Genomic DNA, 20,844 nt, shown 5'->3' on the forward strand with positions numbered 1-20,844 from the left:
ACATCCTTTAAACTCAGAGCCTTTGACTGGATTTCTGTATGTTGATGCTTGCAGACAGTGGTTATCCGGCCTACCTTGGCGCCCGTTTAGCCTCTTTCTATGAGCGAGCTGGCAGAGTGAAGTGTCTGGGAAATCCTGAAAGGGAAGGCAGTGTCAGCATTGTTGGAGCGTGAGTGTTTTTCTTTGTGTTTCTTTCTTTCTTTGTGTTGGCTGCAGTTCTTCCTCTACCTTTTTGCATGTCAAAATACCTTCAAACAAGAAGGTTGTGTTGCTGTGTGTGGCTACAGGGCTAGGAATGTATAATGTATGTAGATACTGAATCTCTGCTTACCCTCGACTGTTGATAAAAGAATGAAAATGACTGTTAGTTCTGTGTTGTCTAGAACCACAATCATGGCAATCTGAGAAGGGGGCTCCAAGAAGAAAGTCACTAGCACTGTCACTGGAAAATATGTCAAACCATGGTCAGAATGGGAAAGAGGGGGCAGTTAAAGCAATGGTATGGGAGCATAATGTATTATGATTCTCTTGCTAATAGTAGAATTACAGGGAACAGGATGTCTCAAACTGCAATGGGCTGTGAAAAGCTTGTGGTGCCCAGACAAATCGTGTGGAATTTTTCAGCTAATGTGATACAGGAGAACTTTGTTTGAAAAGCATTCCTATGTATCTGTGGTGACAATACTGAGTTCCTTCTCATCGTATTGAGACCAAAACAAGGGAAAGCAATTACAGAGGCACTTGAAACTTCTGATGTGAGAGAAAATGGATCATTGCTGCTTTCCCTTTTGATGTAATGACGTACGTGTCTTGCAGCAGTGCAGACTGGAAACTTATACAGTAGAGGCAGATACTTTCTTGTAGGCTGTATTGATTTATCTAACATAGTGTGAATAAAGTGGCTCTTCTCCCATAGGTTTTTTAGCAGAGCCTGTAGCACCCACAACTTCTCCCAGAGTCTGTTATTTGTTCTTAGTTCTGTTGTCCACAACAAATGCAGCTGCTTTTGAGTTTGGGAAGCTTTTAACCTGTTTGGGGAAGCATGTATTAGCATGTCAAGCCCAAAGTAAGTTAGTGCTTATTATATAGGTGAATATCTGATATTTGTCTGAAATCGTTTCAAATTGGGATATTTTACATAAAATCTTTGCATTGTGGTTCAAGCTGCCACATCAGCACACTTCCTGAATCTGTTCCAGTGAGTTGGTTTGGTAATCCAAGCTGGAGTGACTGCTTTGAGCTAATGTGACTGAAATGATACCTTGGTATTGCCAGTCACTGAAATCAAACTATAATTGATCTCACACCTGTGTAGATATGCTGCCACTCTCACTGCAGCAGAAGTTTGCAATCTGTTACTTAAGTGAAATGATGTTGGCCTTTCTTGTTTCTGTGATTACAGACCTGTGTGCTCATGTTCACATTAAACTGTGGCAGCGATTCTAATTGACTTTTCCTTCTATATATCTTTCTGCTCAGTGTCTCTCCCCCAGGAGGTGACTTCTCAGATCCTGTCACATCAGCTACTTTGGGCATTGTTCAGGTGGGTCTCACTGTGCTGTAGCCCTTCTGTCTAAGCTGCCTGTGCTTCCTGATTCCTGCCCTTAGAGCTGCAATTCAGGAACCACTCTTAGTAGGTACATTGAAACCATGAAAAAGCCCTCAGAGCAGATGACTGGGAGAAGGATAGCTTTCAAGTGATTGCCCATCCCTCTTTTGGTAAAATGAGCTATGTCAAATAGGGCTCCACTTAATTAGACTTGTGTGTTGGCAATCTTTGTTACTGCTGACTCCTCGCTTAGGAGGAATCTCAAGCTGAATAAACCTAAAAGTCACTTCTACAGTTAAATTAGTAAGAAAAGCTTTCTTTCTCAAGCTTTAGTTTGAAGATTTGTGGTAGCGTTTGCTCTGCTGTTTGTTCAGAACTACTTGTCACGTTGGGGTTTTTGGTTGTTGGGTTTGGTTTGGTTTGCTTTCATTTGTTTTGTTTTTGATTTGGAACACTGGCTGATCTCACTGGCTTCTGGCAGGTTTTCTGGGGCCTGGATAAGAAGCTGGCACAACGCAAACACTTCCCCTCTGTCAACTGGCTGATCAGTTACAGCAAATACACCCGTGCACTGGATGAATACTACGACAAGCATTTTACAGAGTTTGTCCCCCTCAGGACAAAGGCCAAAGAGATCCTACAGGAAGAGGAGGACCTTGCGGAGATTGTGCAGCTTGTAGGGAAGGTGAGTAACTAGCTGTGAGGTAACGTGGAGTTGATGATGCTGCTTTTCTCATTTAAATTAAATTGTAGAGCATCTAATGCTGGAGTTAAGGAACTTGTCCTCCTTCAGTATTCAAGTTGGAAGTCGACCTTGTAAGAGAAATGATATGGTCTGGTTTTTGTTTTTAGTAGTCTGAAGGTTTACAATTTATCAGAAACTACTGCCAGCAGCAGGAGGGTGGAGGTCCTGTTCATTGCTCTGGGCACTAGCATCTGTTTCTGCATACTAGCATTTACAAGCTAGTATGCAGAAACAAAAATGCTGTCTGCCTTTTCCAAAACTGGTGATCATCTAGTTTTGATGCGGAAATGTGTGGCACGACATATGGCTCTGTTTTCGAGGTCATTCACTTCAGTGTTTTGGATGGAAAGCTGAGCTTAAACAGCAAGATTTCCCGAGAGTTTTCAGATGGGAAGCCATGGAAACTGTTTTAGCTTTGTACTGTAAATATGGTAGTTGACAGGAACATAGCAAATGCTGGAGAGTAATTTAATTTCACAATGCTTAGGTGAGCTCTACTGGTTTTCAAGTGGTGGTAGAGCATGGTAATGTGTCGTAACTAGTGTTGTTTGGAGAAAGTTCTGCTCTGGTGCTGTCTCTATTCGCTGATTTTTCTGGCACAGCAGAGGTCAGGTCTTTCACTAGTCTTGCCTTAGCAGAACTCTGTTCCTTAGATATGCCTTGGAAGAAAAGGAAATGTTCCTTGGCATGGAAGTGACATTGACAGTCTGGTGGTTGAAACTGTAGGCGTTATTCCCACCATAGAAATCCTGGAACTGGTAGAGAAGAGTGACTGATGGTATCAGTAACAGCAGTGTGCAGCAGGGAGCTCTCTGTCCTGCACAGTATGTGACATACCATTGTCACCAACTCCTTTGCTTTTCTTGAATGACAGAAAGTCCCTTGTTAGCAGTTGTACAGGTTTGTATCAAATCCTTTAATATTACTTACTCATCTGAAATGCTGAAATCTAGTGTTTCTTCTCTGGATATAAGAACTTTCTGGAAGGGAAAAATTATTTTACTTTAGGTAGAAGGATGATGTTTCAGCATACTTCATACCAGCACCGTGTTTGTTTTCTGTATCTGGTGGCATGTTCCTATCTCAAAGGAAACTTCCTTTTCACTGTTTATAATCAGATGGACTTAAAACAGATTTACTGACTTTTTGTCTCATCTTAATAAGGCTGTTTACTAAATTGGCTGTCTGGTAGCAGGGTGTGAGAAATAACCAAAAGACAGAATTCTAGTGGAAGCTATCTTAAGAGAAAGAACACTGAAAGATAATGGTTTTTCATCAGGCCATAACATGTTTTAAACAAAGAGTGTAGGTTTACATTAGGTTTTATGAAGAAATTCTTCACTAAAAGGGTGGTGAGATGAGAACAAGCTGCCCTGAGAGGCTGTGGATGCCCCATCCCTGGAGACATTCAAGGCCAGGCTGGATGGTGGTCTGGGTAACGTGTAGGGGGAGATGTCTCTGCCTGTGGCAGGGGGTTGGAACTGGATGGTCTTTTAGTGTCCCTTCCAGCCCCCACCGTTCTGTGATTCTACAATTCCATGGACATAAGTTCTAAACTAACAGTGGACCTTACCTTTCTAGGCTTCTTTGGCAGAAACAGACAAAATTACCCTGGAGGTTGCCAAGCTGATAAAAGATGACTTCTTGCAACAGAATGGTTATACACCATATGACAGGTAAGGTCTAGATGGCTACAGTGCTCTGTCGTTCATCTGTAGTCTTTATTTCGACAGCTGTTTTATTTGGAAGCTGATCAGTGCAGAAGTGAATTTTACCTGCCATAAACAAATGGCAGAACAGTGGTTAGGTAAGCCATTGAACAGACTATTCACATTGTCTTACCTCAAGGAGTGCAGACCTTTTCCAAATGCAATCACACTGAATTTCTCTGGCCTTCAACCACTGAATATTGTCCAGTTAGCCTATGTTTTTGCAATAGCATGTCCTCAGGAGAAGATGACTGTTTTGTGTTCACAGACGACACCCACAGTCTTCCTGTTTGTTCTAGCAGCAGATGATTGCAAGTAACTGAGAATTCTGATCTGTTAAAAACTTACTAGATTTTTGTCCCCCTCATGCAGTGTTTATCATCTTCCCTTACTTCTTTCCATGCTATCCTTTCATTTTTAACAGCCTGCCAAGGGGTGCTTTGAACTCCTATTCGCTCCACAGCCCGGGTAGATCATATTTGGAAATATTTAATCACTAAAAACTTGAAAACTTGTAAATGACATGCATCATTTGTATGGTGTGTGCTTTTAATTATGTTATTAGGGTAAGGTGTGCTTTTATGTGATAAGGAACCACAGGAAGTATCATGATGTACTGTATGGATGATAATGAGGTACCTTCCGTCGCAGTCACCTATCCATTTAAAAAGAAAGAACAACTCTGTGTGGAGCGTCTGGAGTGCTGTTATCATAGAAAAAGCTCCCTTTCCTGTGAGCAGAAAAACTTGCAGAGCTGTCAGGTTCTCCCACGCTGCTTGCAGGAAGCCTACTCCCATAATGGACAAAACAGGAAGGAGGAATTCCGCTGACTGCTCTAAGTGTTTTCCCTTTCTCATTAGCATTGGCACAGATTGAGACATGAGACTTGTATAGCAGTGGCTACTGTTCTGTCCCATTTTGTCCAGTGTTTGGTTGCTGGTTTGGAAACCTTGCTTCAGGATGGCCTCACGTTTTTAGATAGGTCAATCATAGGCTGTCTTCCTCCTTCACCACAAAGTAGACTAACACACTTTATTTCAGGTGAGAATTCAGAGTTGCTGCAAAGGCAGGAGCAAAGGCTAGTCCTGTAAATTGCTCCAAGGTGCCTGACAGATCCTTTTCTGTTTCATCAGATTCTGCCCTTTCTATAAAACAGTGGGAATGCTTTCCAATATGATTGCATTTTATGACATGGCACGCCGTGCTGTAGAAACTACAGCCCAGAGTGACAATAAGATCACGTGGTCCATCATCCGAGAGAACATGAGTGAAATCCTCTATAGACTTACCTCCATGAAATTCAAGGTACGTTCATAAGGAACCAGCTTGGGTTACTTCGGGATGTTCTCAGTGCCTTTAAGAGGCTGTAACATAAAAGTGGTTATCAGTTGCCACAGATAAATGTCTGTGCACCTAGGTTATCCACCTTTGTAGAGTGCAGCTTTCCTACCCCTATACTTACACCAGCGTGCCTTGGATGAGTTTTAGTGTTTACTGCTACGGCAGTAACCTGTGATGCAATCTGATGTTGAAGTAGCTAAGGAACAATTTCTATAAAGTATGATGGTTATTTTGTGGAAAACTCTTTCAAGCCATTCCTAGTATCACAGTCTTTCAGGAACCAATACCATGAGATATTGCATGGTAAGTGTTCTTGTTTCCCAGTGTATTCTACTCCTGCAGGGTACTGGCTTGTTTCTGCAGCAGGTAGATCCCTGGAATGTATTCTTGAAACAGCAAGAGCAGAACTAGATAACACCTGGGCACATAATCTTGCTTGTGAGCTGGTTATGTAGAGATAGGCAAGTAATCTTTTCATTTGATTTCAGCAAGGCATTTGATACTGTCCCCCATGACATCCTTATAACAAAGCTAAGGAAGTGTGGGATAGACGAGTAGACAGTGAAGTGGGTTGAGAACTGTCTGACTGGCAGAGCGCAGAGGGTTGTTGTTGGCGGTGCAGAGTCCGGTTGGAGACCTGTAACCAGCGGTGTCCCCCAGGGGTCCGTGCTGGGTCCAGTCTTGTTCAACATCTTCATCAGTGACCTTGATGAGGGGATAGTGGCCACCCTCAGCAAGTTTGCTGATGATACGAAGTTGGGAGGATTGGCTGACACGCCTGAAGGCTGTGCTGCCATTCAGCAAGACCTGGACAGGCTGGAGAGCTGGGCAGTCAGAAACTGGATGAAATTTAACAAAAGCAAAAGTAGAGTCTTGCACCTAGGAAGGAATAATTGCATGCACCAGTACAGGCTGGGGGATGAGCTGCTGGAGAGGAGCTCTGTAGAGAGGGACCTGGGTGTCCTGGGAGATGACAGGCTGACCATGAGCCAGCAGTGTGCTCTCGTAGCCAAGAGGGCCAATGGCATTCTGGGGTGCATTAAAAAGAGCGTGGCCAGCAGGTCAAGGGAGGTGATCCTCCCCCTCTACTCTGCCCTGGTGAGGCCTCATCTGGAGTACTGTGTCCAGTTCTGGGCTCACAAGTTCAAAAAAGACGGATTTCCTGGAAAGAGTCCAGCAGAGGGCCACAAAGATGGTGAAGGGCCTGGAGGATCTCCCCTATGAAGAAAGGCTAAGTGAACTGGGTCTGTTTAGCCTTAAGAAAAGAAGACTGAGAGGGGACCTGATCCAGGTTTATAAATATCTGATGTGTGGGGGACAAAGTGGCGAGGCCAGACTCTTTTCAGCAGTGTGTGGAGACAGGACAAGGGGGAACGGACAGAAACTGCAGCACAGGAGGTTCCGCACGAATGTGCACAGGAACTTCTTTACGGTGAGGGTGACGGAGCACTGGCACAGGCTGCACAGGGGGGTTGTGGAGTCTCCTTCTCTGGAGATATTCAAGACCTGCCTGGACGCCTACCTGTGCAACCTGGTGTAGGGAACCTGCTTTGGCAGGGGGGTTGGACTCAATGATCTCTTGAGGTCCCTTCCAACCCCTATGATTCTATGATTTACAAACCCTGCCCTCGAGAGGACACTTAGCATGCAGCATAGCAGCAGACAGCTTGGCTGTAAAATGGAAACCAAAGGATGAATGTGTGTTAAGTAGAGATGGCCCTCTAATATACAGTAATAGTTATGAAAGGAAGTGATATTTCCTGGGTATAAGGCTAAGGTGTGTAAGAATTAAGTGTTCTGAAGTCTGTGTACTTTGGCAAGACAATGAGAAGTAGTGTAATCCACGCATGTAAGTACATTTGGCCTGAGTAGCAGGTGTTAATCCTGAGATCAAGAAATGATAGCAGTGGCAAAACAGGGCAGTCTTAGGGACCAGAGGCTTTTCAAGACTGATCTGTACGCTCTGTGTGTTGTTTTTCAGGACCCTGTCAAAGATGGTGAAACAAAAATCAAGGCAGACTATGCTCAGCTGTTTGAGGATATGCAGAATGCATTTCGCAGTCTGGAAGACTAGACTGAGCCTCTGTGACCACTCTGGTTTGTCTTCTGAATTCCTCATCTCAGCTCCTCTGCTTCCCTACCTTACAAGAATGATGCAACAGTACTTGAGTTGATAAATAGCCCTACTTTCCCTGTTCATACTCAGTGTCTTTACAAAACATTCCTTAGTTTGTGTTTGGCATTGCTTTGTGTGTCTGAAATAGTGAGTGATGTGTGAGTGGGCCTGTCTGAGTGAAGAAATGCTGTTGTACACTTCTAGGGTGGGAAAAAATTCACCTTGCCCTCTCCCAGGTCACTTGGTAACGCAGCCAACTGACTTGTACTGGCAGAGGAGGTGTAGATCTTAATGCAGTCATGCGGTACATTTTGAGCTGGCAGTGGTAAGGGCATTTAGGTCTAGCACTTTGCTAAGTGACTATCGTGAAGCAGAATTTTTGACCGTATTCTGATGACATGTTGATGTAACCAAAGTTCTTCCCTACTACGTCCCTTCTGCAGCCTTCGGCTGAGTCTGTTGGTATTGAAATGTGGTAGATCTGGATCTCTCCAAGGAAGGACTGACTGGAAGATGAGCATGTGCGAGCAGCCAGTATGCTTTTGTACACTGGAGAAATAGAATTTTATTTTCCTACTTACTACAGATAGGACTGCTGGATGGAGCGCCAGCTAAAATTGAAGCCATAGGTGCTCAACTTCCAGAATATTTTTGCCTTCTTGCCTCCCACTCACCCCATGATGTTTCTCAACACTCAGCTGCTTTAGTTTGTGAAGCTTGTTACTGCTGCTTTGTACTGTGGGACGTAACAAGCCGTTGTGATTCCATACGCACGGACCAGGAATATAACCTTTCCTAGGTGGTGCTCTCTACCAACTCTTGCCTACCAGTGCAATGTCCAGGTGGTGTTTAGGAGAGAAAAAGTACGTGCTTCATCTTCCTGCTCCACCTGTGTTCATCGTGCCTGTTTGGCAGTCACACAGATGGTCCTCAGTTCTTGTATAGAAAGATTGAGATGCTAAACTTCTGGGGGTGGGGCTTAAAGAGGGGGAAAGATTGACAGTACAAGATGTATTTACTTCTTCCTTCTTGACTATGATGCAAGAGAAGCTAGTGACTTCTGCACCATGCTCTGGAAGCACGGTCTGTCAAGCAACTGAAACTCTGCTGTGTCTTGGGCTTGTTAGTAAAACTAGTATGAGATGAGGAATGAGTGTAGAGCAGCTTTTCTGTCAAAATTCAAGCGCCAGCACTCCTGTCATTGCTGCAGAAGGAGATGAAGATGCTGGCGTACTCTCTAGTCTTTGACTGTCTTGTGTCAGATGACATCTAACACAGCACTGCAATGCCCAGCTAGGTGCCAGCTGGCATCTTAATGGACTTGTTACAGCCACGAGATGGTAACAGTTGGAGATGCCACTGGCAGGGCTTTGCATTAATTCCACACTGAAGTGTTTTTTTCCACCAGCTGCCAGCTTTGAACAGCAATGGTGAAAGGTATTTTGGCGCTAAGGACCAAATGCTGCCACTTCCACGATGATATCAACTCGCTGTTTGCCACGGAGAGCTCAGTTGAAACTTAGATGGATTTTACTATGTTTAGCTCTCCCAAAATAAACTGCTATTCCAGCTGATAACTCTGGTTGTGAATGGTTAAGTTTACAGTTCACCAAACTCTCAGTGTATGCTGCTTACTTAACAATGAGCATGTGTGAATGAGTAGTCACCATTTGAGCCCTTGCTGGATTCCTCATTGTTTGTACCCTTCACCACTGTACTATGTAGCATTTCATGCTAGAAAACAGATGTTCTTATCTCTTTAAATAGAGGATGTTATAAACTTTACAGAAGATGTCTAAGATAATGCAGTTCTAATATTTATTGTGCTGTACCTGGCCCTGAAGTGTGACCAGTTCAAACAGTTTCATATATATTTTTGTCTTTTTTTTGTTTTGTGTCTCAGTTTTCAGTGTTAAGATTCTGATGTTCACTGTGTACTGCAAGTCTTCCCTCCACAGCTTTGGGAGGAATGAAGAGATGGGCAGAACCCAACCACCTACTTTCTTGTTATTTCATAATGTACGTTGCTGGAAATTGTGTTTTAAAAAAAAAACAAAAAAAAATTTAAAGAACTGTTGGGAGTCAATGAGAATAAAATGGATTTAATGTAGATCTTATCTCTTATTTTCTGATGTCAAACCAAAGCTGTGCTACTGTGGCACACACAGACCACCATAAGCAAGACTTCCATCTTGCTTAAAACCCCTAATTCATCATTTTGGGATCTCTTTAAATGGGGATAGACAATGTAGCGGGGCATTTAACCTCAGGTCCCCTATTCCAGTGCAGCTTACAGCCTCCTCAGACATTGCATGAAGGATTATAGGATATGCTCTTAGGTTAGATTTTTGGAACTTTAGTATACTTATAAATGGATGTTGCTTTTCAGTGCTACTATTCCAACAATGCTAATGTGCCCACATGGCACTTCATTGAGCCTTACAATCTTTCCCTGCCCTGTGCATCATGTGAATTGCTGTAGAAGGAGGGAAATAGTACTGTTGTCCACAAGCTTAAACTAAGATGATAGCTTATTTTTTTAAGTGAGAATTAGAATTTGTACATAACATTTTTATTCAGTCTTTTGCTGTAAACATCACGTTCAGGCATTTTCATACATCTATGAAGGACACGCTTTGCTATCCTTACGTATATTTATGCATATTTTTAATAGGTAAATGTGCATACATATATGAACGTACACGTCACATATTACAGATCAGGTGCTCAAGTAACTCCAGTGCATTACAAAAGGATGGAAGGCTCAAGCTCTGTCCTGGCAAACCCAGGCTAGCCAGGATTTCTCTGTGGTCATTTAGAGATCCACTGAAAGAGGCTATGAGTTCAGGTTTTAGCAGCGTGGAACTTATCAACTGACAGAGTTCTCGCTTCATCCACTCTGCTCTTGTGTATCTGGAAGGCAGGAGTCACCCAGTGGCCGCAAGAACACTGCTCACCCCACCAGCTAAAGGAACCCAGCTTAGCTGTGCATTTGGGACACAAAAGCTGCAAGAAAAAACAAATGATCCATTAGAAGATGCACACAGATGTATTCTATGGTACTTTAAGTTATGGCAACCTGCACTATAGCCAGCTCTTGTATCATTTCGCAGAAGTTAAACAGGCTCAAAAACAGGGCACAGAATAGTTATACGGGCACAGCTGGAGCTTGCCATGCCCTAATGTGAAACAGGCAGCTGTGCTGGCAGAGGGGACAGCATAGAAATGCAGCTGCTCAGACCCGGTGTGGTTCCAGGACAGCATAAGACTGCAATGGGGTTTTTATTTCTCACAAACTCACTTATACTGAAAACAAACAAAAAAAACCCATGTCCAACAGCCTTCCTAGCGTACTCAATCCAACAAGATGACCAGCTTGTTTCCATACACAGGCAGGTGGTAACATTTCAGAACGTGTGGCTAAAAGATCCAAAAAATGCATTCACCTGTCCTTCCGTTACTCCTAGCAGTGCTGGCTCCATCCACTGCACAGGCTCAATGAAGTAAGAGGTGCACTTATCAGGGCCACTGCCACGAAGCTGCATACACTCTGTTATTCTCTTGTGAGCAAAGGCTGCTGGCCCACTTCCTTCCACATGGGACAGGATGCTGGAACTACGGAACAGAGCGCGCCTGTTCTCCGTGACACGGGGGGAAAAAGGTGGAACACTTTTTACTGGTGAAGCTTAGAGAACACAGGGACCTTTTGACAGTAATTAGATAAATAGCATTTCTTTTCATAGGCAGGCACTGACTCCATTTAGGGCTGTGTCGTAACAAATCTTACCACTTGTGCAGTTCTGGGCTCTGTTCCACCGCTGTATGCTGTTTCTTACATAAGCACGTGTTTAAACAATTCCCTACTACTGAAACTTCAAAACTAAGATTTGGAAAAAATAAAATCTACACCTAAGAAGCAACAGCATCTTTCAACCATACTTTAGTATAAAAATAGTAAAAATGGAGTCTTTTTTTTTCCCTGGAGAAACACCAATTCTCAAAACCAAACTGGAATGTACAATTGCAGTATGGAAACTTACACAAGATCTTATCCCTGTTCCAAAAATAATGACACGGCCTCTGATTTACGCAGGCTGTTTTCCTCTCAAGATCACTTCAAAATGACATTCTGTGGGAAGTACAAAAGGTTCAGTACCTGCATTTCCTACATCTATAGAGAACTTCTGCATTTGGGGTCTGACGTGCATCGGTTGGATCAACAGCAAAGACCTCTTGGGGTAAGTCTTGAGGTTCTGCAGAGGGGACAGCACTGAGTTGTGAGTTAGATGGATAAGCAGACCAATACATACCAGTGAGAGAAGACAGCATTCTGCCCCGGTCACCATATCTAAGAGCCACCTTCTTCACCTTTTCTTGCCTTGGCAAAAAGATGTCCAAAAAATAGATGAAGAAAGAACTCACCCATTGCATTAGGCAAGTTGAAAGCAAAACAGCCTCATCCCAACACCCCTAAAATTCATTTAACATAGTGAAAAGTAATCTAGGATTTAGCCTGAACTTTAGGTGTTTCTTACACTGTTAGGAGGACAGTAAGTTTGGCTTGCTGGATACATTAAAAAAAATCAGGACACAGTAATTTGACCACTATTATTTCTGCATCTTGACAAAGAAAACAGTAAATCAGAGATTTGTTTTTCAGATATACCTCAAAGACCCTGTTATTCTCTACTGATGAGCTATTAGAGATATGATGTGAACATATGTCTGGCCAATTCAAGTCTCCGTTACTTTAGAGGGCAGCAGTCCACATCAGCAACAGCAAGCTCTGTATGATGGCATCCCTCTGACATGCTTCTCTGCATTAAGAATAGATGCATTGTGCTTGTCCCACTTGAGATGTCTGGCTATGGAAGAACATTCACCAGTTTGCTGTCTGTGCAGAGATGCAGCAAATAAGCTCTGCAATGAGTCCTCTATATATCTGTTCCTTTTTTTTTTTTAAATCTGTGAACAACCTCTGACTACAGCTCACTGCCGTAGTCCCACGCTGTTCTGTGCATCACACAGACATAAGGGGTCTACCCAATCCACAGCCAGTTAAATACAGCTACAAGCCACAGCAGCAGGAGTCAGAGATCATGGATTGTGGCATATGGCTTAAAACTGGCAACTGTCATAGCGTGAAGCAGCTGCACTTCAGAAAGTGGGTGCCTGGTGCTGTCCAGTGCAGCACGGAGCAGACTGCATGGCTGCCATGGGCACATCCACATGTGAGCGCTCAGGAGCCAGCAGCTGGACTCACAATCATCTGAGTTGCAAGGAGTCTTTAAAGGTCATCCAGTCCAACACTCCTGCGGTGAACAGGGACACCTACAGCTTCATCATGTTGCTCAGACCAGCTCCAGCCTGACCTTGAATGTCTCCAAGGATGGGGCATCCACCACTGCTGTGAGCAACCCGGCTCGCCCCAAGCGCAGGGTTCAGTGACACGGTGCAGCTTTTGGGCACGGTATCCCCCAGCCCCAAGGCTGCCCCACTCACCAGAGAACCTCTCCGTGAGCACCTGCAGGCGATGCTGCTTGTACAGGGTGCTGCTGCTGTCCACGGCACAGCCCATGGTCTCGTAGAGCTTCAGCTGCCTCTGGAAGCCCGGGTTCACCCTAAGAGGAGAGGAGTTTGAGACCGTGCCCGTACTGCCGGGGGTACCGGGGGTCGGGCACTCACTCTGCGTCGGGTTTGGCGGCCCTGACGGCGGCGTAGGCCTCCTCCCAGCCGAGCCCCTGGGTCTTCATCAGGTAGGCGGTCACCACGGCCACGCTGCGGCTCACGCCGGCCTGGCTGCAGGCGAAAAAGCGAGGCGAGGCCTTAGCGCGGCCCGGGGCAGCCGGCCACGCCGCAGCACCAAACCCGGCCCTCACCACCGCACGAGGACGGCTCCGCCGCCCGCCCGCGCCGCGCCGATGAAGTCGGCGCACTCATCCAGGCGGCTCAGCAGGTCGGCGCCGGGCTCGTCCAGCGCCCGGACGTACAAGGCCTGCACCCCCGGCACGGGCGGCGGCTCCTCCGCGTCCACCGTCAACACCGCCATCACTCCCGCCGCCGCCAGCGCCTTCGGGGACGAACACGACTCCGCGCCTCCCACGTAAACCCCCGGCAGCACCGGCACCATCCCGCAGCACAGGCCCCGCCCACAAGATGGCGGCTTCCGCCGGTGTCCAGATGGGCGCGTCCTGATAGGCACAGAGCAAGGCCTAGCCCTGTCGCAGTGCCTTTTTGGAACTGAGGGGGGATGGTGTTCCTTTTACAAATATTGAACTACTTTTTCAAGATTCTGCACTTGCTCAGGGCTGAAGATTTAACCAGTGAACAGCTCAGCACTGTGCAACTGTTTGCTTGATCCCCTGGCAGTGGAATGGAGGAGAGAACTGAAAAAAAAAGGCAAAACCTGTGGATTGAGATAAAGGGAGTTTCATACCACGGAGAAGAAAGGTAAAATAATAATTATAATGATAAAAGAATCCATTAAGCAAGTGATGCACTGTACAATTCCTACCACCTGCTGACCGATGACCAGACTGCTTCTGAGAAGTGGCAGCTGCCCCTGGCCAGCTCCCCCAGTTCTGTTGTTCAGCTCAGTGCCACATGTAATGGGACATGCCTTTGGCCAGTTGGTGTCAGTTGTCCTGGTTCAACCCCCTCCCAGCTCCTTGTGCATGTCAGTGTGGGAAGCTAAAATGTCCTTGGCTCTGTGCAGCACTGCTCAGCAACAACTAAAGCAGAGATGTGTTATCAACTTTATTCTCATCCTAAATCCAAAACACAAGCTACTGGGAAGAAAATTATCCTAGCCAAATGTAGGTCACTCTCATAGATGAGAATGCTCTGTGCTAGCAGTGTACTTGGGCAAAACATTACCGTGCAACACACTGACAGCCTTAACTTTTCCTTCTTCACTCAAAGGATCCCATCATTTCACTTCCTCCTCAGACCTTTCTCTGAAGTGATATCTATCGTGTAGCTGCAAGTTTTTCCCAGTGCAGACTAAAAAGCCTGAATATTTCTTAGCCAGCTTCTGAGCAGAGGTAAAATGTTACATTACCAGAGAAAGAGGTGTGGTAATGCTCCCTCCTCAAATAGGATGCGTAACATTACCCTACCTCTTCTGTATGAGATAAGAGAGCCTGAAAGCCCCAGTGATCTGTCACTGGGGGAACTGTTCTTGCAGTACTCCGTACAAGACAGCAGTAGGCAAATACAACCTGCAGGGGCCTCCCAGATCCTTGTAGAGTGGCATCTGGCCACGGAGATGGAAGGGGGGTTGTGAAAATGGTGTTCTTGAATCTGATAGCGTGAGACTAAATTCTGGTGGTAAGATTGTTATCCCCTTCCAGAAGGAGAGGAGGACAGAGCTGGACACTGGGGAGCAGCTGTCATGCTAAGGGACAGATCACAGCAGAGAGCTGCTGAAGATGCTACCATGTGCTCAGCTCTTCAAGCTGTCATCCTAGTCTTGGGACACAGAACCTTCCAGAGCTGTAGAGCTTCCCAGTGGCCCAAGGGGCAAACCAAGATGTTTCTGTACTTCAGGTAAGCCTAAAGGCTTCTGAGAATGTAAGTCTACAGCAGCTTAAAGTTGGCTGTCATTCTGCCTCACCTCCCATGCTTGTGTTGCTGGAATGTAACTGCACGGTGGCCCTACCAGCTGGCTAACCCTGCTGAATTTGAACTCTGTGGCTGGATCAGTTTTCAGAGGGTCAGTTCCCTGAGCTGCCTCACTGCCCTGTGGCATAAACCTGACCTCTGAGGGTGGGTTAGGGGAGAGTCTGACAGCTCAAATTTAGATTATTTTAAACTATGCAACTGCATTATGAATGCAAAACCTCCTTGTCCGGTTATCATTGCCACCAGCTAGAAATAAAAGGCCTGCTGAAAAATCCTTAAAGAGTTCAGACAGCTTTTCAATAAAAGCCCCTTTAATCTATCAAGGAAATTTTTTTTTTAAATTAAAACAAACAAAAAAACAGTGAAAAGTGTGATAGGTGGAATTAAAAGCAGATAAAACTCTGTATGGTCCTTTAGCTGCAAGTGTAACTAACAGTTGCAGCAAGCTGCTATGGTGAAACATTGGGTTATCCAAGTCCTGAGGAGGTTGAATAAAGTCAGCAGGAAAGTATATGTTAGTGAAGAGACTATGAGTTTTATGGCAGGGACATATTATACAGGGATTGAGTGAGTACTAAGAGTTGGTTAATTGTGTCCTCGGGCCTTCAAATGTGAATTTATGGGGGTGAACAGTAGCATCTGTGACTGTTTTTACAATGATGGAAATGGCAGACAGGGTTCAGGTGCAGAAGGCAATGGTGTACTGCACCCCCATGCATCAGCTCCCAAAGCTGAGGATGGTGAGGGAACATGAAAAAACTGCAATTTCAAAGTGAAAATATGTGGTGGGGGAAAGTACACGAGGCCCTGGGCAGATCTGTGTCAGTGGGGCTGTGCTCCCTTTTGCTGTTGCTCTTTGCTGCCCCTTTGCTGTGTTTGCCACCTGCAGCTCGAGCATATGGTGATGGATCCTGAGTTTGCTCACAGCTCCCAAAATAGAGTAAATATTATTTTCGGTTTGATTTGCAAATTGTCCTCCTCCACCCACCTCTGCCTCCCCCTCTTCAGTTCTTGTCTTCTCCCACACCACCGAAATTTCTAACCGTTTGTTCTCCCCCGAGTTCTGGGAAACTGTGTGACTAATTAAGCAGCTGGGACACACTGAGGTGCAAGGCAAAGCAAGTCGGAGGACAGACTGCTGCCCACTCCCTCCGGTAAGCACATTCCATCTCAGCATGTGCCGTGAGGGTGAGCCTGGGCAGGAGAAACCCCATGGAAAGGAAAACCCTTGTGTATACACAAAACAGTTGATGAGAAGAAGAGTCTGCAGCCTGCAGATGGCACATGGCAAAGCTGTGCCCAGGGAAGTGGTGGAGTCACCATCCCTGGAGGCGTTCAAGAAATGTACAGATGAGGCACGTGGTTTAGTGGGCATGGTGAAGTTGATCGATGGTTGACTAGATGATCTCAGTGGTCTTTTCCAACCTCAATGACTTTATGATTTTACTATTCTAAGGGCTGATAGATGGGGATAACTTGAGTCATTCACAAGAGACAGTGACACTGAGTTTCTGTGTCCTCCTCAGATCTCAGTGCAGCCTGAGCTTCAAGACCCCTCTTTGCACTTCTTGAAGGGCCTCAGTGGAATTTCTTGCCCCTTGTAAAAGAAGTGCTTCTCTCCTTTTCGTTGAGCTTTCTGGTGGAAGCTGGACAGCCCTACAATGTACCCTCTCACCCCTTGGACAGAACCTGCTAGCTGCTGCTGTGCTTCCAGTGGCAAGCATAACCTCAGTTTTCTGAAAGTCTGCTGTTTCCAGAATTAGACCATGTGGGTCTATATGGGACTTCACATGTCTATTTTTATTAATGTGTCAAGAGGAAGAATTGCTGCTTCACCCTACAGGAAACCTCAAACACTTGGCTACCAATAGAGAGAGGAGCTCTCTCTGGGGATCCAATAGAGGATTTTTCAATAACCCCACATGGGTGGGATGTTTCTGTCTGTCTCCATGCTCTTAGTACTGCAGACATGCAGTTACTCTGCACGTCAAACAAAAGGGAGAGTTTCTCAAGGGCAGATTTGATACTCAATTACAGAATAGAGCATGACAGCTCTTACTACCATGTATTAATAACTCTCCTTTGCTTTATGGCTTTAACAGTTGCAGCAATCAAGATTTATGGTGACACATTACCTTCAGCAATGCAACACGAAAGAAAACTAATCTGATAGTGCCAGGTCACTGAGCTGACTTAGAAGTTTTTAAAGTGCATTCCTTATGCCAAATTTGCTGCCCTATTTACTGGATTAAAAAGCATGAGCTGCACTGTGCTTATAACATTTCATACCTACTTCTCTTTTGGTGGACCCAGACTCTTCTTTTCCTCTGTTACGGTACCATTCAATGATCTGTTTGGCTCTTCTTCCCCATCCTCCCTTTGAAACAACTCCTGCAGTGTGTCCCAAATGGAAATTCAGCTCTGCGTAAGTGTTAGGCATCACAGCTGAACCCTGGAATAGGGTCACAACCACCTCTGCAGCCACAGTGCTCATGCAGTTGCCCCTGCTCTCTTGTAGCACCAGTGGGGCCGTGCTTCCACGTTTTCCATCCACACTGCCCAGCAATCTATGACACAGACACAGATGGAGAGCTGGCTCCTACCAGGGGTATATGGGTTCAATCTCCCAGGTGTCCATTACTCAAAGGTGCATTCCTCTCTCTGCCTGCAGCCTACACAAGTCTGACCTGGCAGGTTTTAAATGGCATGTCATGATCTGGTCCCTCTGGCCTTTCTGTAGGACCAATGGGCAGCGATTGCCAAGAGCAGGTGTACTGTCAGGAGATTTACACGCACTGCACAGAGTGCTGCACTTCCACTGAAGCGTGGTCAACGTCTGCAAAGCAGGACAGGCAGAAAATATCTCAGGTGTCCAATCTTTAAGACATAGTTGAGGTGCCCCTTGGTTTTTACAAACAGTTCTGTGAAACAGAAACTTTTAAGCAAGCAAAGCGTGAACCGTTTAGTAGTATTTTAACACCTGTAATACTGTTATGTGCTGCAAGTTTATTTGCGTTTATTGATATCTAATAAATATTACAAACAATACGTTTTCATTATCACGTCAGCGATGTTTGCCTGTGAGGCAACTGTCCAAATAATCAGTTTATGCCATCAGACAGTAACATTTTTGGCAGAAGTACAGCTGAAACTGTCTCTTTGAAAGATGGGACCATTCACTGCTTCAACCTCCAAGTGCAACACTTCCTTACTGGTGGTTATGCCTCCGTCATTTCGCCTATTGCTCATTTTCAAGTTCCCTATTTCTATTTCTTGTTTCAGAAGACATGGAAAAAAAAAAAAAAGAAACTGTTAAAAGAGATGTGCTGGATTCTCATGTTCAGCTCTGGAACTCCACAGACAACAATGTTATGGATTTTCTCATCTAGGTCATTCTTGAAATTAGTTGGTTTCATTCTCTCTGCTCTCCAGTGCTGTGTTCTGAAGGGATGACCATCTCATCAGACAAAAGATGCTTTGGATCTTCTTCGTGTGTCAGTGTTATCCTTTAATTTAAACAGCTCTCCCCGTTTCCTGTTAATTACGCCAACAGTGCACTGACAGAGAAAAATAAATAGAAGAAACCTGCCCATATTCCTGCCCAGCTTTTGTTTTTTGTCCAAACTGGCCAAGTCTGTTTCTGTTTGCTGAGACTAGAGGAGCTTTCCAGCTTCCTCGTACGGGGTCAGCTCTTTTTTTGCGTGTGCTCAGGTTTGAACTCTGTCTCCAGCGCGTGGGACAGCACCGGCACCCTAGATGAGGTTTTCCCAGTGCTTGGCAAACAGCGTTCAAGCTCCACTAGAAACACCACAACCGCCTCTACTGATTACAGTACAAACATCCCAGATCCCTTTCCTCCCCTTTCGCCGAGCCCGCCCCCACTCCTCCGCCTCGGGCCGGGCAGGGCGGGGAGGGGGAGCCCCGTTGGTCGCCTCAGCGCGGGGCGGCGGAGGCGGGGCGGCCGCGCACCGATAAAGGGCGGGCGCGGGGGGGGGTGGGGAGGCGTGCGCGCGAGCGAGGCCGGGGTGGCGGCGGCGGCGGCAGCGCGGTGTGCGCGGCTGTGGCTGAGCTGACCGGTGAGCGGGGCGAGGCGGGACGGGATGGACCGGACCGGACCGGGGAGGTGGGGTGGTTAACGAGTTGTTCGTTTGGGAGCAGCCGCTCGTGGTTATCCATTTGGTTGGCTGCGGTCCTCGCCAGTCTCCTGGAGGAGGTTACGTCGCTCAGCTTTTCGGTTCCTGTTGGAGTTGACGCTGATTTGGGTTCTGTAGGTACTGTGCCCTGCTATGTGCTGTTACAAGGTGCTATGAGCCCTCATCGTGACAGCAGCGTGTCTCACTTTTGCTTTTCCCGTTTGGGGATTGCATCCAACTGACACTATGGTACTCTTGATGCTGGATAGCAAAAGTGGATAGGGTTTATCCTGGCTGTTGGACTGTTCTCTTTCTAGTGGATGAGCGCCTTCAGGTGTCTGACCTTGAGATGGAAGACAGTGGTAATGAAACACAAGCGTTTGAGCTGCTACTATTCCACGTGCATTAGTCACTGAGTTCCTGCTGTCACGAACTTAAATCTAGCAGAGCAAGCAACACAAGAGATTTAAGGCTGAGATGCTTCATCGACTGGCAGCCCAGGAATTAAACTCCTCCCTGAATGGAGGAGGTGAAATAGTTGATCTTCTTTTCCAGCAGCTGCTGGTGGAGGGCACGTGCACTGTGCCGCAGCACAGAGCTCCTCAGGCAGAACCAAGTATGTGTGATGGGGTGGAAGGCTCTACTCAAGTTCTGTCTGGTTGCCTGGTGTGCTGCGTGTATTGCCTTAGCTGCTAAGGAGCCTACAAATGGAAAGGAGGAGCTTAAGCACTTGCAGCTTGAAGTCAGGGGAGTTTTGTGTTCTCTAGTAATCTGAAGGATTCGGTGGAAGTAGTATTTTTTGGGTGAAAGTCTACTTAATGTCTCTGAGCGCAGCTCCTATCAGCCTTGATGCATTTGGAGTTATGCTCTGTTGGAGCCTCAAGGGTTGAGTTTAAAGAAACTTCTGTTTTATCCTGATCTAGTCATCTTAAAAAATCATGGTTTTGTCTGATGCCTACTGAAGCTGGTGTGGTACATGCAGCAGCAGAGCTTGTAATGCAGCAGCTTGTGCTCAAGGACAGAAAGTGTATCCTTGGGAGTTTTGATACCTTGCTGTGTGTCTGAGCTAGGATTCCTCTCCTCCTAGAGGAGGTGACAGGTCAAAGGGTCTGTTAAGAAGTTGAAGCTGGCAGGCAACCAGTGAAGAATAACAGCTGCTGTTTGAATCTTGCTAAAAAGTGTTCCGTACGCTATACTGATGCATGCTAGGAAAATACATGATTGGGTTTTAAACAGTTCTTGGTAGGCAAGAGTTAAGTCAGCTAAATTTGAGTAGCCTGACCTTGGCAGCTGCACATAGAGCTTTCACAAGTGTTTGAGGTGGATGAAGGTGAAGCCTCTGCCCCCAGCTGTCAGGGAACACCTGGCCATAATAGAAACCTGGAACATTTAAAAAGGGAAGAGTGTATTAATACTACTTGGAATTGCGTGACTGTAGAACATACGTAAGTATCCACGTACTTCAAAGTCATTGAAGCACAGGAGAATGAAAAGGTCAACTGTGACAAGACTCCTTCAAGTGCTCAAACTTGAACTAGTCAGTGAAGTTCTCAAGTCCTTACTGTAATGCTGACAAGTGTGCCTTAATCCCGTCTGAGTACGCGCCAACTCTTATGAACTTGTTTTTC

The 20,844-nt window shown here is 45.8% G+C and overlaps 2 protein-coding genes across 11 annotated transcripts in view; one reads left to right on the plus strand and one right to left on the minus strand.

Annotated features, from left to right (window-relative positions):
- ATP6V1A (ATPase H+ transporting V1 subunit A) overlaps window positions 1–9,566 on the plus strand; it is a 28,030-nt gene extending 18,464 nt beyond the window's left edge. For all 9 annotated transcript variants that reach the window (XM_065742147.1, XM_065742141.1, XM_065742145.1 and 6 more), the window contains 6 exons: window positions 55–169; window positions 1,480–1,543; window positions 2,031–2,234; window positions 3,876–3,970; window positions 5,137–5,308; window positions 7,326–9,566. In XM_065742147.1, coding sequence (XP_065598219.1) covers window positions 55–169; window positions 1,480–1,543; window positions 2,031–2,234; window positions 3,876–3,970; window positions 5,137–5,308; window positions 7,326–7,418 — 743 coding nt within the window. In that variant the 3' untranslated portion in view covers window positions 7,419–9,566. The remainder of the gene's footprint in view (window positions 1–54; window positions 170–1,479; window positions 1,544–2,030; window positions 2,235–3,875; window positions 3,971–5,136; window positions 5,309–7,325) is intronic.
- A 611-nt stretch (window positions 9,567–10,177) lies between these two features.
- Window positions 10,178–13,603, minus strand: DUSP12 (dual specificity phosphatase 12). Of its 2 annotated transcripts, none has more exons than XM_065742140.1 (6): window positions 13,340–13,603; window positions 13,146–13,259; window positions 12,963–13,081; window positions 11,617–11,713; window positions 10,907–11,075; window positions 10,178–10,466 (listed from the first exon to the last, which is right to left on the minus strand). In XM_065742140.1, exons 1-6 carry the CDS (start codon window positions 13,588–13,590, stop codon window positions 10,305–10,307), a joined length of 912 nt encoding a protein of 303 aa, XP_065598212.1. In that variant the 5' UTR covers window positions 13,591–13,603; the 3' UTR covers window positions 10,178–10,304. The 2 variants fall into 2 exon arrangements, with proteins under 2 accessions (XP_065598212.1, XP_065598211.1); XM_065742139.1 differs by having other exon boundaries at window positions 10,907–11,093.
- Window positions 13,604–20,844: the final 7,241 nt, after the last annotated feature.

The sequence above is a fragment of the Cyrtonyx montezumae genome, unplaced genomic scaffold, assembly GCF_038088225.1.
Source record: "Cyrtonyx montezumae isolate F1298 unplaced genomic scaffold, pur_monq_1.0 scaffold_3, whole genome shotgun sequence".
NCBI classification, from domain to species: Eukaryota; Metazoa; Chordata; class Aves; order Galliformes; family Odontophoridae; genus Cyrtonyx; species Cyrtonyx montezumae.

Excerpts from the sequence above, each read along its gene's own strand:
- DUSP12 (XM_065742139.1), bottom strand. The coding sequence starts at position 13,590 with ATGGTGCCGGTGCTGCCGGGGGTTTACGTGGGAGGCGCGGAGTCGTGT. Across the intron at positions 13,082-13,145 it reads GCCGCCAAACCCGACGCAGA|GGTGAACCCGGGCTTCCAGA; the intron begins GTGAGTGCCCGA and ends CTCTCCTCTTAG. Across the intron at positions 11,714-12,962 it reads GCTCACGGAGAGGTTCTCTG|AACCTCAAGACTTACCCCAA; the intron begins GTGAGTGGGGCA and ends TCCCCTCTGCAG.